Genomic DNA, 16,637 nt, shown 5'->3' with positions numbered 1-16,637 from the left:
GGGAGGGAGGGGGAAGGGAGAAAGGAAAGAAAAGGAAGAAGGAAGGCAAACTAAAACTGATTAGGACATTCCAAAAAGTGGTTAAGTCCTGCCTCATTCCAGATCACTTCAGTTTCTGACAGTGCTGGTGTCCTGAGGTCACACCCAATGGCCTCCAGCTCATGCAACAATAAAATGGAAATGCTAACAATAAGGACTCTTTGAGAAACTTTGAACTTGAGTAAAAGGGAGATTTAACAAGTGAAAAGGCCAGGGTGGTATAGTTCTGTGATGGTCTGTGATGAGCTCATTTAACTGCAGAGGAGACTAGAACAATTTTGCTCTAGTGACCCAATGTTCAGTTCATTGATTTCCCTATTACTTATTAAGCAACCACTGATGCATAGAGGGACTATGTGAGAATGCAGATATACTTAAAATCTATGTTGTTTATGAAGTACACAGAGTAGCAATTTAATAATATGGCCAGTAAGTAGCATGAACAATATCAGACATTTAAAGAAGATTCTGCTCCTTGTATAGTAAAACTTTAGAAAATCTTTAGAAAAAAAAAATCCCACTTGGCTGTGCTTGTCTTTCTACACTTAATGTTGATCAACTTATGTAGTGGATCAGTAACGTCTAACTCATTTCTTGTCTTGTAAGTAGAGATCTTTTTAAATATTTTTTCAGACTATACTTTCAAGTTGCAAGTGGTAAGAACTTCATAGAGTCTTTAATCTCAAGATTATCAGTCTAGCTAAGTATAATTAAAAGACTGCCTTCTCCGTGTATTGCTGAATAATGATGAGAAACAATAGTTTAGCTTCTCAAATGTTTGCTAACATTTTCTCTGCAGACAACTTTATTCCATGATAATAGTATTATAGAGGTATCTACCAATTTAAAGGGCCAAGAAAAGAATATATTTGCTTTTAGATTTGATTTAATCAAACCAGATCAGAGTTAGTAGTCCAACGCTATACTGTACCTCCCTAGTCCGAAATTTTATTTTGTACCTTTTAAATATTTTTCAACTTCTCTGCCCTGCTGATCATCATTCCACTAGGAAAAAACTTCCTTGGAAGCTCAGAAAATTATAAATATTTTAGAAAAAAATTAAAAGTAAATCAGATTAAGCAAAAAGTATGAATTTTTCCTCCCTGTATTAGTTATTAGCTTTTAATGTTCTAAACTAAGTCTGGTTTTATGTAGTAAGACTTTAGCATCCCTGGGCTCTCTAGGGAGGCATTTCTCAGTATTTTTTCCCAAAGGTTAAGCTTAACACAGGATAGTATGTTTTACTGATCTTATTAGTAGAATTTTAAAGGATAAAGACATGTTCTAATTTAAATTCATTGAACACAGATAGCATAATCTATAAAGCTTGTCAGGTACCATTTTTAGTGCTTTGGGTGGGAATATGAACAAATATCTGACCCAAGTCTTCAAGGAGCTCACAATTATATATTTTAGATATCTGACTTAGAAGACTACCATAGACATTAATTTGAAGGATTCATCTGGTTCCGGCTTAAAACTGCAATTTAGATTCTATCTGCACATAAAACCCTCGTAACCTCTAACACACTTGCTTACTTTGATTTTTAAACCACTATTATATACACTCAGATGTGAGTGTTTTGCTGTTATGATTCTCAGCCTTTTTTCTTTGTATTTTTACATCCCTCCCCCCGCCACCATCATGATAGTTAAGAAATAACCCAAATGTCTACAATGAAGCAAAATGAGATTTTGTGTTTAATGCCCATCTAGTATTGTAAAATATAAAGAAATGTCCTAAGTCAATGGATGCCAAGGGCATAAATGAAAAAAAAAATACTGCTTCCCAAATAGCACTATTGATTTATCAGATTTGTAAAAGAAGTGGAAGAGTGAAATGGGTACGGCATGAATCAAGTGTGAATTTGTGGGGGGAGGGGGGAGAATTTAAAGGGGACAAAATCTAGCAATGAAAACTGTGAATCTTAGATCATTCCAGGTGAGTGCAAAGGGAGCTTTGAAGTAGTTCGTCCATGTGTGCTCCCTGCCTGCATGGCTTTATCCAGACCTGACTCATGAGACTGAGGCCCATAGACTCCTCATGAAGAACATCTTGTGATCCAAGTGCTCAGACCTGCCAGACTGGTGGCCTGCTGTTTTTACGTGAAACACACACCAGAATGATTATTATGGAAGCTGGGTTTGGTTTGAGGCCCTCCAGCTCCAACAAAGTGGAAAGCTTGGAGAGAGATCAGAGAAAGAAACAAAAGTGATGAATAAAGAGTCAGGAAATGGAGTATTCACCAGAAAACGAAGTGGGGGTGGCTGAGAAGTGTAGGAGCCTATGCATATTTGAAGGGCTAGCATAGGAAAAATGTTGACTGTGCCCTCTATACCAAGGGTAAACATCCCATCACCCCTTCTTTAAGACCCTCCAGTGATTTCTTATTACACTTAGAATAAACTCCGAACGCTTTACCCTACCTTGCAAAGCCCTGCCTGATTTACACCTCTGTGCACTTTGCTAAACCCACCTCATTTTACTTTCCACATCCTATCATCCGCCAGGAGAGTGACCAGCTGTCCCTGTTGGTGCAGGATTGAGGGTCTTCCCTGGATATAGGACAGGTAGTTTTATTTTTTTTATTGTTGACAGTATTAGAGATGTCCCCCATTTCTCCCCTTTGGTCCCCTCCACCCAATCCCTGCCCCACATAGGCCTTCACCAAACTATTGTCTGTGTAGCATAAGTAGTTTTAAAACCAAGATAGTCCCAAGTAAATGGACCCCAGGTCACCCTATCCTGCCACGTGGATCATCTCCTCTGCCAGTATTCCTTCACTTTAAATGATTGCCTTCTGAGTGGAATTTGAAATCTGTGTGTGTATAAGAGTTTAGATATTTTATTTTCATTTTCCTTCTTAGTAATGATTGCCTTTGCAAAAACGTTTGGTAAGTCAGAAGGAAAGACACACCTAATGGTGGAGTCCTTGGTACTTTCCTGATCACACCACAGTGGAATATGTGTTTTGATTCAGCAGCTCTTATACCACACTGGAATCTTAACATAAGTGTGTAGGTAGGGTGCATGTATACCCACACACACTTATAAGTAGGGGTGAAAGGGAGTGTCTCTGGTTTGCCTTTTAATTAAATCAAGTAAAAAAGTACTTTGGCTTCCAAAATATCTCTCAAATACAGAAAAAAAATACCAAAAAAAAACAAAACAAAACAAAACAAAAACATTTGCTACTTCTTAGATAGAGGTTACTGTGATTTTATCAGAGATTGGTTATGGCTGGAATGGAAATATTTAAAAAAATAAAAATTGAATGATGTTTTAGATCTTAGTGTTAATTAGGATTGGTAATTCAAGGTCTCAGCTCTGAAAATACTAAGACTGAGCCTAGGTCTCAATTAGACAACGAGATATAAAACCTTTCTATCATGTCAGCCACTTTTGAAGAGCATCAAGAAGTCAACTAGCCAGTTTTTCTCAGTGGATAGAGCATCAACCTGTAGACTGAAGAGTCCTGGGTTCGATTCCGGCCAAGGGTACATGCCCAGGTTGTGGGCTTGATCCCCAGAGAGAGGCATGTAGGAGGCAGCCGATCAATGATTTTCTCTCATCATTGATGTTTCTATCTCTCTCTCTCCCTCTCCCTTCCTCTCTGAAATAAAAATATATTTTAAAAAAAGAAGTCAATTGTTCCAACTCCCTGATAAGAGATACCATCATTCACACTTTACATGATAGAATCATGGTCCCAAAGAATAATAAGTAGCTTACTGAAGATAGCATGGTTTGGTTTGATGTAAATAGTATTTATATATGCAGAAATACTTGTCACGTGTGAGCACTGCCAGTGAGATAATGATCTTTATGTGGAGGAAGTAAATCTAGAATTAATCAAACTCATCTTGCCAGCATAGTTTCAGTTTATTTTCCTTAAGTCTGTGCCTTTATGCCACAATGACGGTGCCATGGTTTTACCCTTTAGGAAACATACTGGCATAACCTTTGCCCCCTGCCCCCATCTGTGTGATCATGACTTAGTTTGCAATGACAATAACAGGAAATCAGAAAATGAATGGAACCCTGAGAAATGCTCCATTGAATTATTGCCTGCTATTTGACAACATGACAATGAAAATAGTCATGGCGATAGCTCTGAATATGAATCCACTATGTTCTAAAGTAACATGGGAAAGGTTATTTAGTTTTGTTCTAAGAAAATGACACTCATATTCCCCAAACTCACCTCAGTCACTTGAGATACAAATGCTGTTTATTCAGCCATGATAATCAATGAGAAATTCACTTCTTATCTTCCCAATTCACCTCTGTCTTTTCTGAAGCCTGATGGCTTGGGTATAAAGCTGTTGACTATTACCAAGATATATTAATATTATAAATGGTTTAACATTAAGGATAAAACATATGATTATATTTCAGAATTAAAATACTCCATTGGTAAGGATTAAAGATGTATTAGATCAGCTAACCCTATTCAACCAGATCATTATTTTTCCAGAGGAATTTGACTTTAATGTTGAAAACATAAGATGTTAGAGCCTAAGGGCTTCTTATCCATTATCCAGCCAGTTGTTGGGTTTTCTAGAGAAGAAACTAAGCTGCTTACCTACAGAAACATCACCAGAACTGGGGTCTCCTGACTCCCAGTTTAATTTTCTTTCTTTCATACAACATTGAAATATAAAACATCACCAGAACTGGGGTCTCCTGACTCCCAGTTTTTCTTTCTTTCATACAACATTGAAATATGCTTGGTCTTCTACCACTCTTCTCTTATTGGTCTATATATGATTAATTTTACATGTTCTAAAATATTTTCTGCCAGGCACTTTGCAAGCAACCCGTGCCTTGATGGTGGTTTGCATCCTGCTGGGACTAATAGCTATCTTTGTGGCCACTGTTGGCATGAAGTGTATGAAGTGCCTGGAGGATGATGAGGTCCAGAAGATGCGGATGGCTGTCATTGGAGGCGTGATATTTCTTATTGCAGGTAAGACAGGCCCTGCCCCTCTTTCTAAACTGTCTCTGGCATGGTTTTATCTTACTAAACTATCTCTGGCACGGTTTGAGATTTAGCTTTCCATTTCCTTAGACAATGTTGGATTTCTTGCACGTGAATTGATTTATTTCAGTCCTTTTTAAATCTGAAGACATGGAAACCTTAAGTCCAGCTGACTTTCACATTCTCAAAGAGGAACCAAATGAAAATTTGAGATCTGTGCTCACAGTGAACAGGTCTATTATTCTTTCTGGTTTCAGTTGCCAACCGGTTTATTAGAACCAGTTTCCCCAGGTGAAGAGCAAGATCTCCTATCTAGCAAGCCCTAAGGAACAACTCTATTTACATAGAAAGTTTTCATGGCATCCCCACAGACAATATATGGCAAGGATGGGGAGTAGTAAGAGAGAATATAAAGAATGTGTGAATCAAGTAGGTGTGTGAGGAATGGATGGGGTTGGGATTATTAGAGGAAAATGAGAACATCATTTCAGTTGGGTAGATCTAATTCCAAAATAAACAGGATGTACCCATAGGTCAGTGAAGAGAAAGGCTGATTTGAGTGGAGGTAGAAGGTGGCATGGAGTGGAGGTAGGAAATTGGGTTAAATGAATTAAGAATGAAAACAATATAGAGAGGCCTTGAAAAAGACCAATATATATTTGTTGACTTACTGAAGTATTGCTTAATGAGTTAGATATGTGACCTTTAAGAAAATGAGAACCAGAGAAAGGCATGGCAGTTCCATTTTAGTGTTATAATAAGCTTATTTTAAATAAGATTGTATATATGTGTATAAAATAGTATTTAATATATAGTCTATTTTTGAAATAAACTATTATATACTGTACAAAATATAGTAGTCTATTGGTTTGAAATGATACCAATGACATAATCTATCACTCAGAGAAACTAGAATTAGACTTTCTTTTCTCATTTCCTCTTTGACAAAAAACCTTGTAGGGGCCTTTGCCCCAGCATGATATTGGATTTAACCAATAATGAAGAGTGACTGTGGCTTTGCTAAAGATTTGGCTAGTTGAAAGTCACCAGTCTTTCAGTTTTCCAAATTGCCCTCCCACCCCTCTGCAGAAAAACCACACACACCCCCATGGATGGTGCTTTAATTCCCAAAAGTTTAATTTTACATCAAAGGCTAGGAATAAATTTACTGCATAGCACCCTTCCGTTGCTTATCTTTTTGTAATTTCCCTGAATGATTGCATCACTCCCAGTTCAGTTTAGTAAGGGATTTCCTAGGTAGTGAGGGTCAAAAGTTCCAAAGTAGTCTCATGATGCATCTGAACAGCCAAAAGCACTCATGTTTTTTGTCAAGTATTAGAGGAAATTAACTTGGACACATTTTTTTTTTGAGGTGGAGGAAAATGGAGCATTGAAAAATTTAATCTGTCTATATTGATGGTTTCTTAAAATTACTATGAAAGAAAGTTATTTAATTTATTTGGATTAGAAACATGAAGATATTTTATACTTGTTTCAAATGATAGAGTGAATTATTTTGATTAAGTAGATTCTTTGGTATTACTAAAATATGAAATAAATGGAAAACTGGGAGTGTGCTGTATACATTTATCTGTTGTGGCACATCTCAAGGCAATATCTGGCAGGTCTGGCCAGTGGAACAGTAGGAATTTGGGTGGTCTGGACCATTCTGAGACAGTTTCTGCTCTTCCCTGCTATCTAGCCACTTACTATCCTTTTGATCCTACAGAAATGTAAATTTTGCTCTTTGGTCAAGAAGAATATAGAAGGGTTTTCATCTCCCCTTTTTCAAGTGACTCATCTATAGTAATAAGGACATTGGTTTTATGAAAAGTAGTTTAGTACACTAATGTGTAACAATCTCTTTGAAGATCATAAATGACATGAACCTCCTGAATTGTTTCCAAAAATGCTTTATTGGTGCCAGTGACCTTGAACTATAAATGAGTAAGATGACAGAGTACAACCTGTGCCTAACTCTGACCTAATGTTTTGGACTGTCTTAACAGAATACTTGGAATAAAACAGGTCTTAACTTCTAATCTCTCTAAATTAAAATTGTCTAAAATTGACTAAATTCAAAATGTCAGCATTATTGGTGAGATTTAATTCTTATAAAATCTTTATCAATGTAATGGGCTGTATATTTATGCTCAGTGTTCCATAATGATTAACAGTCTTTTGTTTTTAATTTCTCTAGGTCTAGCTGCTTTAGTTGCCACAGCATGGTATGGCCACAGAATTGTTCAAGAATTCTATGACCCCCTGACACCAGTCAATGCCAGGTAATGCTATTCATGTGTAAAATAGCTTGTTTTCTGAGAAAATACTCTTTTTTATATTCTGCAAAGTTCAGCTAGTGCCATGGCTTCCCAGATTTGCTTTCTGGAATTTTATGTCAAACTTAAAAATAATTTGAATGGCCTGTGACTCATGTTAAAATGAGTTTGGTAATTGCTTTAACAGCCCATATGAATGATAGAACATATTTGAGGTAGAAAAGTTGCAAGCTTTATATTTTGCAACTGTGTGTTGGGCCTTTTCTCTTGTTTTTTTTTTTAAATATTAATAAATATATCAATAAATTTGAAATGTACTTTTTGAAGTATATTGTGATGTTTACAACACTTAATTGTGATTATTTGTAGCTAACGCACAGCTTATGATTGAAAAAATAGTACTTACTACTCTATACCTTCATGAACAAAACTTCATTCTCAATATTTTAACTTTATTTATAAAAAGATGTTTAATTTATTTATGAAAAAATAAGTTGTGATACTACTTTGAAATTTTCTGTTCCACCACAACAATAAAATTGACTTTCCAAAGGTCAACTTTCTTAATATCGCAAGTTGTGGAAGTTCAAGGGCTGATTCCTGGCTCTCATGTAACAGCACTCTTTGATCAGGGACAAGGCTCTTTGTCTCACTGAGTTCATGTCTTTAAAGCCTAATAACTACATTCGGAGTCAGGATGTTAAGATGTAATTATTGTTTGTGAGTGTCAGGATGAATAGATGAAAAATCCCAGTGGTTGAATAGATAAGATGTGATTCTTTTTATATAATCACCCACATACAGGAGGATTCACACTGCAATGATTGTGTTGGAGCCCTTCCCATAAGATTTACAATGTAGGGACAGAGACTGCTGGAGGTCAATAGGCTAACATTTTATTAGTAATGGATGTGAGAACAGTTTATAAATTGCTAGGCACGGTGCACATGTTATTTTCAAGTCTCAGATGATCCTGAAAGGAGTCCAGTAAGGAAGATTGGATTATCCCCCTTTAAGAGAAGCAGAAACTGAGGTCAAGAAGTGAAATTACTAGCACATAATTGCAGCAGTTGAGAGTTTGCATTTGGATCCGAACCCAGACCTCATAATTCTACACATAGCTTTCTCTACTTTTGTTGTCTACCATCAGACACAGATCCTCTCCCAAGAGTCTGGCTTAATACATCCACTTAGATCAGATTAATCTAGAATGCTCCATGGATTGCTTAGAAGTCTTTTTTCTAAACCATAAATTTCAGATTTCAGTGTCTATAGGTACCTGGGATAACCTATTAAAAACTCTAATGGATGCCCTGGCCAGTTTGGCTCAATGGATAGAATGTTGGCCCATGGATTGAAGGGTTCTGGGTTTGATTCCGGTCAAGGGCACATTCCTTGGTTGCAGGCTCGATCAAGGGCGTGTACTCCAGTTGCGCTGGAGGCAACCAATCGATGTCTCTCTCTCACATCGATGTTTCTCTGTCTCCTCCTCCTCCCTTCCACTCTCTCTAAAAATAAATGGAAAAATATCCTCATGTGAAGATTAACAACAACAACAAATAAAAACTCTAATGGTCTAGCACTTTAGGAGTTTCTTTATACTAGTAGAATATGGTTGCTATGTGTTGATAGCATGACTTGTTAAGCTTGAGCCTAGGAATCATAGTTCAAACCTGACTCCTAAAGTATATACAGATGCTTTACAAGTCTCCTACATATGGAAAAGTCTTTGGAAATATTTGTGCAATTGACCTGGTGTTGCATGCTGTATTGCCTGATCTACTATTGCAAATTGTCAACAATTGCCATGTAAACATTCTTGTGTGTGCAAGCACAAACCTGAAAGTACTTCCCCCAGGGATCATAGGGGATTGTTTTCAGTGGGAAAAAAATATAATGAGATTTCTAATTACATTAGAAAACTTTCCAGTGATTCATTGATTAAGCAAATGCGTTATCTTTTCCTCTCAGGTATGAATTTGGTGCGGCTCTCTTCACTGGCTGGGCTGCTGCTTCTCTCTGCCTTCTGGGAGGTGCCCTACTTTGCTGCTCCTGCCCCCGAAAAACATCTTACCCAACACCACGGCCCTATCCCAAGCCTGCACCTTCCAGTGGGAAAGACTACGTGTGACACAGAAGCAAAACGAGACAACCCTGGAACAAATAGAAAATGGACATTGAAATACTATGATTGACTTTAAGACCTTGAACTTTGACTATTGTCATCTGAACTGTGGTGTTATTAAAAAAGAAAACCACACATTTTTTTAAAATACCCATTGCTAAAAATGACTAAGTCTTATCTCCTTTCCTTAATACAGGAGGGAAGCCTTTTCCATGTGTATTACTGCTTCCCACTGAGTAATCATCTCAAATGTGGGGAGGGGTGCTCCTTAATTATAGATATGTATATAGACATGTTTTTCTATAAAAAAATTAGTTAGTAAAATCTCTTATTATGTTGGCATCAACATAGTTAAAACATATCTAAAATATATATATTTAAGTCTATATTGATTAAATAAGCAGTTTCTTTGGTTTTTGCCTCTTCTTTCTATATGTATACATATATAATAGGTCAGATATCATTTACCCTCCTTAATCAGCTTTTAGTGTCTTTGACATAAGACCTAAACTACTAAGCAACTATAAATTCTTTCCGTTCCTCACATGTGCCCTTTTTCACGTAATTATTTTCCTTTTTTTTTTTTTACCATGATCTTACAACACTTGCTTTGTCATCAGTCAATCATTCTTCATGCCTTTATTTGTTTTGTTTTTTTACTAGGTTGGGCTTAAACTTTTAAATCTAGCAACATATTTCCTAAGCATATTATTTAATTTCTAAAATCAATAAGTTTATCTTGTAACTCAGAGCTTTGGGGGCAAATCTTTCTGCATGGCCAGATGATATACTCCCGTTGACCTTCCCACCTCATCTCTGTATTCTGACCTGTTACACTCTTGTTTGCTTTGAAAATATTTGCCTTTTTGAGCAAGTGTGTGCTGCTTTCCCAGTGTTGTAACACAATTTCATTGATTGAATTTTTAAGGTATTTATTTACCGTTGTATCCCTCCAAACTACCTTTTCCGCCCCCTCTCTCCTCAGCTATATGCTTTCTCATACACAATTATCATATAGTTACCTGTACCCAGAGAAATATGGTCTGTTTTTCTGCATGAAGTGCTAGATTTTCTGTAGTGATAATCTGGTGACAAATATTCTCTCTGTAGCTGTCAGCAAGTCACTTATTCTTTCTCCTCTTTTCCCATCTGTTAAATTGAGATAATGATACTTAACTATCTGGTGGAGGTGGTGTGACTATTAATTAGTTGGTGTTATGCTCATTCTTTAAACATGAAATATGTCTGAGTAGTGTTTTTATTTGCTCAATTGCTGGTTAGAACTCATTGAACCAAACCTGCACACGCCTTCACACTGTTTGTATCTTCCTTTCCACTCCAGTCTATTTCCTTTCTCTCAGCTGCACCAATCATGTTGGTGGGACTCTGTTCCATTTTAACAATGTTCTTAGTTTGCCAGTCAGTGGAAAATGCTCCTTTACTGAGCAAGATGATGTAATGAAAAGGGAGTTGGTGTTGGTGTCTGGAGACCTGATTTGAGTCTTGGTGCTATCAATTACTGTCTGAGTTGGCCTAGATTTATTGTTTCATCTGTAAAAAAGGGATTGTGATTCCTGGCCTGCCTACCTCACAGGGCTTTTGTGGGAATCTAGTAGGATAGAATATGTGCAAATGTGGTTTGTAAGGTGAAAAGTGCTATAATAAAGGAAAGAAGTAAGGATTTTAAGTGCATAAATTTGGGATTACTTTTCAAATGACTGAAAAGAGAATTTTTAAGGAATGGGTTTCTTGCCATAACCAATCTCTCAAGTAATGAGACACTATAGTGAAATTCAGCTTACTAAATGAAGTGGATTCTAAGGAAGTCGGGTTCTTCAGTGTGGCCTGATGCTTTTTTTGTGGCTAAGCTTTTTTCCTCTTAAGAATGCAGACTTGACCTAGGACAAGTCTGCAGTTGTAGTGGGTAAAACGGAAGTGTAAGTATTGGCAAAGCCCAAGTATGGAAGGTTTTTTGAATTATAATAACTTGCAAGGATATTCAAGGTGAATATCCGTTAAGTGATGCCTTCTGACTTAGTGCTGTTAGGTATTGCTAACACTGATAGGTTCGTTTGGGAATGGTCATTCATAGTGAAACCACATAGGAAAGTTATCCAGAGGATTGTATCATCATCATATGAGGATTTGAACCTAGTAACTTTCAGTCTTCCAACCTGAGTCTATGCTTCCAGACGGTATAACTCAGAGAGCCTTTGCAACATACATAAATCCTAACAATGTGCGAGTATAAACGCATGTGGTTTACTAGTTGCTAAATTCTGCAAAAACAATCTATAATCCAAAATCACCACCAGGATTGTTACACCAGAAGTTAGTCAATTTTGATATTTTTGTATTCTGTTACTGTACCTTAAACAAACCCAATGAATATTTTGGGATTTTGTAATGGAAATTTGTATAAAGCATTATTCTTTTTCAATAATTGTTGGGTGTTTTTTTAATAAAAACATAGATCCTTGGCTTGTTTTTCTAATTATTATTTCAAGATTGCCATGCTTGGAAGAGAAGAGGACTTGGGATAGGATCTGCCTCAATCTAAGAGCTTTGGGCCTCTGGGTCATCTTTCACATATTTGAGTGACTCCCTCTGTTACAATGCCCTGTTTCTCTCAAACTAAGGTCCTTCACCATCAAAGCTGGTGATAAGGGAGGATGCCAAAAGAAGTTAATTAATGTTCCTCAACCAAAAAAAGGGGCCATACTGTAATTAAAGGCTGAATGATAACATAACCAACTGTGAAGCACCCTGCAAGCTTCAGAGGGTTGTGTTCCTCACAAGGTGGAAAAGTGAAAGATTTATTATAGTTTTTGTAACAATTACAGTCAAAACTACCTCTTAAGAAAGCAAGTGATGAAATGAATTCACTGGTAATCTAAAAATATCAGTAATTGATAGAGCCTTAATTATAGGCTCTCCCTGGGCAATTTTCACAGTAAAGAGATGGGTCTGTAAACAAAGGATTGTAGCTCTCTGTGGACTCTCCAGCATTAGCATGATAGGTTAGAGACTAAGATGATTGTCAGCTTGATTTGAACCCTCCTTAAGTTAAGCAAACTCACCAGAATCCTACTCTCTACCAATTTAAATATCTGGGTGTGGGGCCTGGGCCAAGGAGGCCAGTGTAGCTGAAATGGATTAAACTAGAAAGAGGGTATCAGAGATAAAGACATGAAAGGAAGAGGAATTCAAACTGTATAGGTCATGGTGAACCGTTGTAAGGACTTCATTTTTCTCTCAGTAAAAATATAAAGATATTGTTATATATATTTTGAGCAGGGGAGTCACAAGATCTAAACTATGATGTAATAGGATCACTTTATCTGTTGTGTTTTGAATAGACTTAAAGAGGGCAAGGAGAGCAGAGCATTCCAATAGAGGTCATTACAATAATGACAAACAATGGGTAGTAATAAGTTGTTAAATCTGGATATTATTTTAAAGTAGAGCAAACAGTTTTTACTAACTAACTGGATATGAAGTGTGAGCTTTAAAAAGGAATAGTCAAAGATGATTCCAAGATTTTTGGCCTCAGCTATTGATGGGAGAGAGCTACCAAAAACCAAGAAAGGGAAGACTTATAGGGGAGCGGGTCTGAGGAGAAAATTAGCAGTTTCACTTTGGATATGTTAGGTTTAAGATGCCAAATGCATATCCAAATAAGAGATGTTCAGTAGGCAGTAGAAAGAGAAAAAGAAAACAGGAGTGTAGAGAACTGTAATGAAGAAAGAGTTTGCAGTAAAAGAGAGTAATTAAACATCAGTTTCATATGGTTTATCAAGTTGAAAAATATATCACAGTCTTTGGACATTTAAGTTGATGGCTAGGCTAAAAGGTCAATAATGGACTAATAGGTTTGGGAAATCTAAACCTATTCGGCCATTATTGAATCTTTTATCATCTTCCAAATTATGTATTACATTATTCTCCTTAAAACTATTCTCAAAGAAGTATGGTATAGTAGAGTCATAGACCTGCCTTGGATTTTAGAGCCAATAGACTAGCACTGCCTTTTAATTATTACATTTTAATAATTTAATGTAGCTGAAACAAAATGTGTCAGTTTAGGTATTCTGGGAAGCAGGTTTCCAGAACAGAATTAGAATTGAAAAATATGGAATGCTAATGTCTATGACAGAGCAAAGAAATATGTTATGAAACAAATTCTCAGCCAACTTCCATTTTTATGTCTCATTGGATAGAATGGTTTCCCATGGTTGCACTCAGCAGCAAATGAAGTTGGGATATTTAGTTTCATAGATGGGCACACTACTGCCCATTAAAATCAGATTTTGCCTGCCTCATTAGCTCTGTGGCCTTGACCAAATTACTAATATCTCTCTGGCTCAGTAATAATATGTGTTCAACTTAACTCCAAAAGTTTTGGTGGAAGCCAAATGACATAATATGTGTGGCTATCCTTTGCAAACCAAAAATACTGCACAAATATAAGGGATTGGGTTTCACAATAATAATTCTTTTTGTGAAATGAAAGACTTTATCTTGACCACTTCAAGTGCACAGTTAATTGGGTAGGATCCTTTCCCTGATTTCAACTATCACCTACCTCAATGTACATCTTCCACTATAATATATGGACTCAGCATTGAGAGTCCCATGTTACAGAATTAAGAAGCTAGAGGTCATAATACATCATATAGACGAGCACATTTCCTGATGGTGTAACTTTCAGAAAAGAATAAAACTGAAAAAAATAGATACAATAAAAATAATGTCTAGTGAAACCATTTTACTATTTTACTTCCTCATGAGAAGTTGGAAGCAAAGCAATGTCACTGAAATATCAGTAAAACTACCACCTTTTCAGTTCAGCATTTATTTAGGGCTTATGATATGCCAAATCCTGTTCTAAACACAGGGTTGTATAGAGAGTTGGGTAAGACAGTCTCTTTCTCAGAGCCACCCTGTTGCAGCACCCCAGTGGCACCATTCTCATTGTGGTCTATATGAACAATGCCCCCTAGAGGCTTTGTAGTGTATAGCCCAAAATACTACACACAGGGGCCTTGAAAACAGAAATTCTGAGAAAAATATAAATATGTACATATACAATATGAGAAAAACCTTGAATGACCACCAATAACCAGTGAAAAAGAATTGATTTTACATTCTTCATATTGGTAAAAATTGTAAAATCCAAAAGTATCAAGGATTGGCTAAGATATGAAGAAATGGGTTCCCATCCTTATTTAGAAGCAGAAGTTGGTAAACTGCTATAAAGAGTCCATTTCAAGAGAGAGAGACCAAGATGGCGGCATAGGTAAACACCGCAGACTGCTGCCGCAAACAACCACTTCAAAAAATGGGTTCCCATCCTTATTTAGAAGCAGAAGTTGGTAAACTGCTATAAAGAGTCCATTTCAAAATATCTAGTAAAATTGCTCCTTTCAATGTGGTCCAGTAACTTGAGATACATAACTTGAGATATATAACCTGGAGAAACTAATGCAAGTGCTTATTGTGTTGGTGTTATAATAAAGGATAAATTATTGATATTAGGTGATAAGGGAGCCCAGAGGCAGAAAGCAGTTAATAGCCTCAAGGGTTCTGTGAAGTCTACTAGTAAGGGAATCATTGAGGGATGGTCGAAAATCTACCATCTGATCATTTCACTACACCAGCTACTATAATCCATACTACCATCAGCTTGAACTTAGATCAATGGAATAACCTCCCAATAGATACCTTGCTTCCAGTCCTGTGTTCTACCATCTCTACTACCAATAGCAACAGCAGTGATCCTTTGAAGGCATAAAATAATTCTCCAGTCTCCCTACTGTTCTAAATATTCCTACAACAAACTTAAAATAAAAAGTAATACCCTGGTCTTTGGCTCAGTGGTTTGGTTAGAGTGTTGGCCCATGGGCCAAAGGGTCTCAAGTTTGATTCCTGATCAAGGACACACACCTGCGTTGCAGGTTTGATCCCAAGCCCCAGTTGGGGCAGGTGGGGGAGGCAACTAATTGATGTCTCTCTCTCACATTGATCTCTGTCCTCCCCCACTCCTTTACCCTCCCTTCCACTCTCTCTAATAATCAATGGGGAAAAAAATATCCTCAGGTGATAATTAAAAAAAAAGTTATACTGGTTACCTTCCTATCCTCATCCCTCATACTGTCCTCCTAAATCATTCTGCTCCAACCAGTCTGGTCTCCTTGCTTTTCCTGTGATACCCATAAGCTTCTTAAATTTGTTTTTCTCCCAGAAAAATCACAAATATCACCCTGTCAAAAAAGACTTGTCTGCTCACCCTATATAAAATAGAACTCTATCACTCTTTATTCACATCTCCTGCTTTATTTTTTCTTATAATATGACAAGAATGGAAAAAGAATATATACGTATTTATGTGCTAGTATCTTGTCGGATTGTCCCACGGAATAAATGCTCTCTGAAGGCTGGGGATTTATTTATTTATATGCATTCTTTATGTCATTTCATCATTGTATCACAGATGCCTAAATCAGTGCCTATTCCATAGTCAAGCTTAAATAATAATTAGTAAATAAATTAATAACTAATAAATAGTGATTAATTTAATGAAGAGCACATAAGCCAAATTGAACCAAAGAGACTTGATTCTTTTATTATAATTAAGAAAGAAAATTCTCTTTAAAAGTTTCTAGATAAAAAGATAAGAGCCTAGATAGAGAATAATGCTAATATCTATAATAATAAAAGTATAATATGCTAATTAGACCAGACATCTTTCTGTACGTCCTTCCAGACTACCTTCTCGATGAAGCTAGGACTGCGAGGGAAGCCCAGGTCCTGAATGCTGGTGCCAGCAGCCGGGGGAAAGAAGGCCTACTCTTGCACGAATTTCGTGCATCAGGCCTCTAGTAATAATAATAATAATAATAATAATAATAGTAATAATAAAGCCATTTCTGAGGAAAGCAGAAATGCAGGATGAGGAGGAACAGAGCCAGATAACAATTCGAGCCCTCAGTCCAGCCATGCTTAGAGCTAGCTGTGACTCCGGACTTTTCAGTTATGGGCCCCAACACATTTCTTGTTTTCTTAATTCACTTTAACTTGAACTTCTGAAATTTGCTTCTGAAAGAGTCCTGACTAATATAATTATCAATCTCTTCATATACAAAAAGGTAAACTGAGATCTGGAAAGAGGAAGAATTTTGATCAAACTCACAAAATTAATGACAGAGCTAA

General features: G+C 36.7%; 1 protein-coding gene across 1 annotated transcript in view; it reads left to right on the top strand.

Moving 5' to 3' along the window:
- CLDN1 (claudin 1) overlaps positions 1-11,905 on the top strand; it is a 16,208-nt gene extending 4,303 nt beyond the window's left edge. The window contains exons 2-4 of the mRNA XM_005880765.2: positions 4,845-5,009; positions 7,222-7,306; positions 9,272-11,905. Coding sequence (XP_005880827.1) covers positions 4,845-5,009; positions 7,222-7,306; positions 9,272-9,431 — 410 coding nt within the window. The 3' untranslated portion in view covers positions 9,432-11,905. The remainder of the gene's footprint in view (positions 1-4,844; positions 5,010-7,221; positions 7,307-9,271) is intronic.
- The last annotated feature ends 4,732 nt before the right edge of the window (positions 11,906-16,637 follow it).

This window comes from Myotis brandtii, unplaced genomic scaffold (assembly GCF_000412655.1).
Source record: "Myotis brandtii unplaced genomic scaffold, ASM41265v1 scaffold652, whole genome shotgun sequence".
In the NCBI taxonomy this organism is placed as follows: Eukaryota; Metazoa; Chordata; class Mammalia; order Chiroptera; family Vespertilionidae; genus Myotis; species Myotis brandtii.
This window is presented reverse-complemented; position numbering and strand designations above follow the sequence as displayed.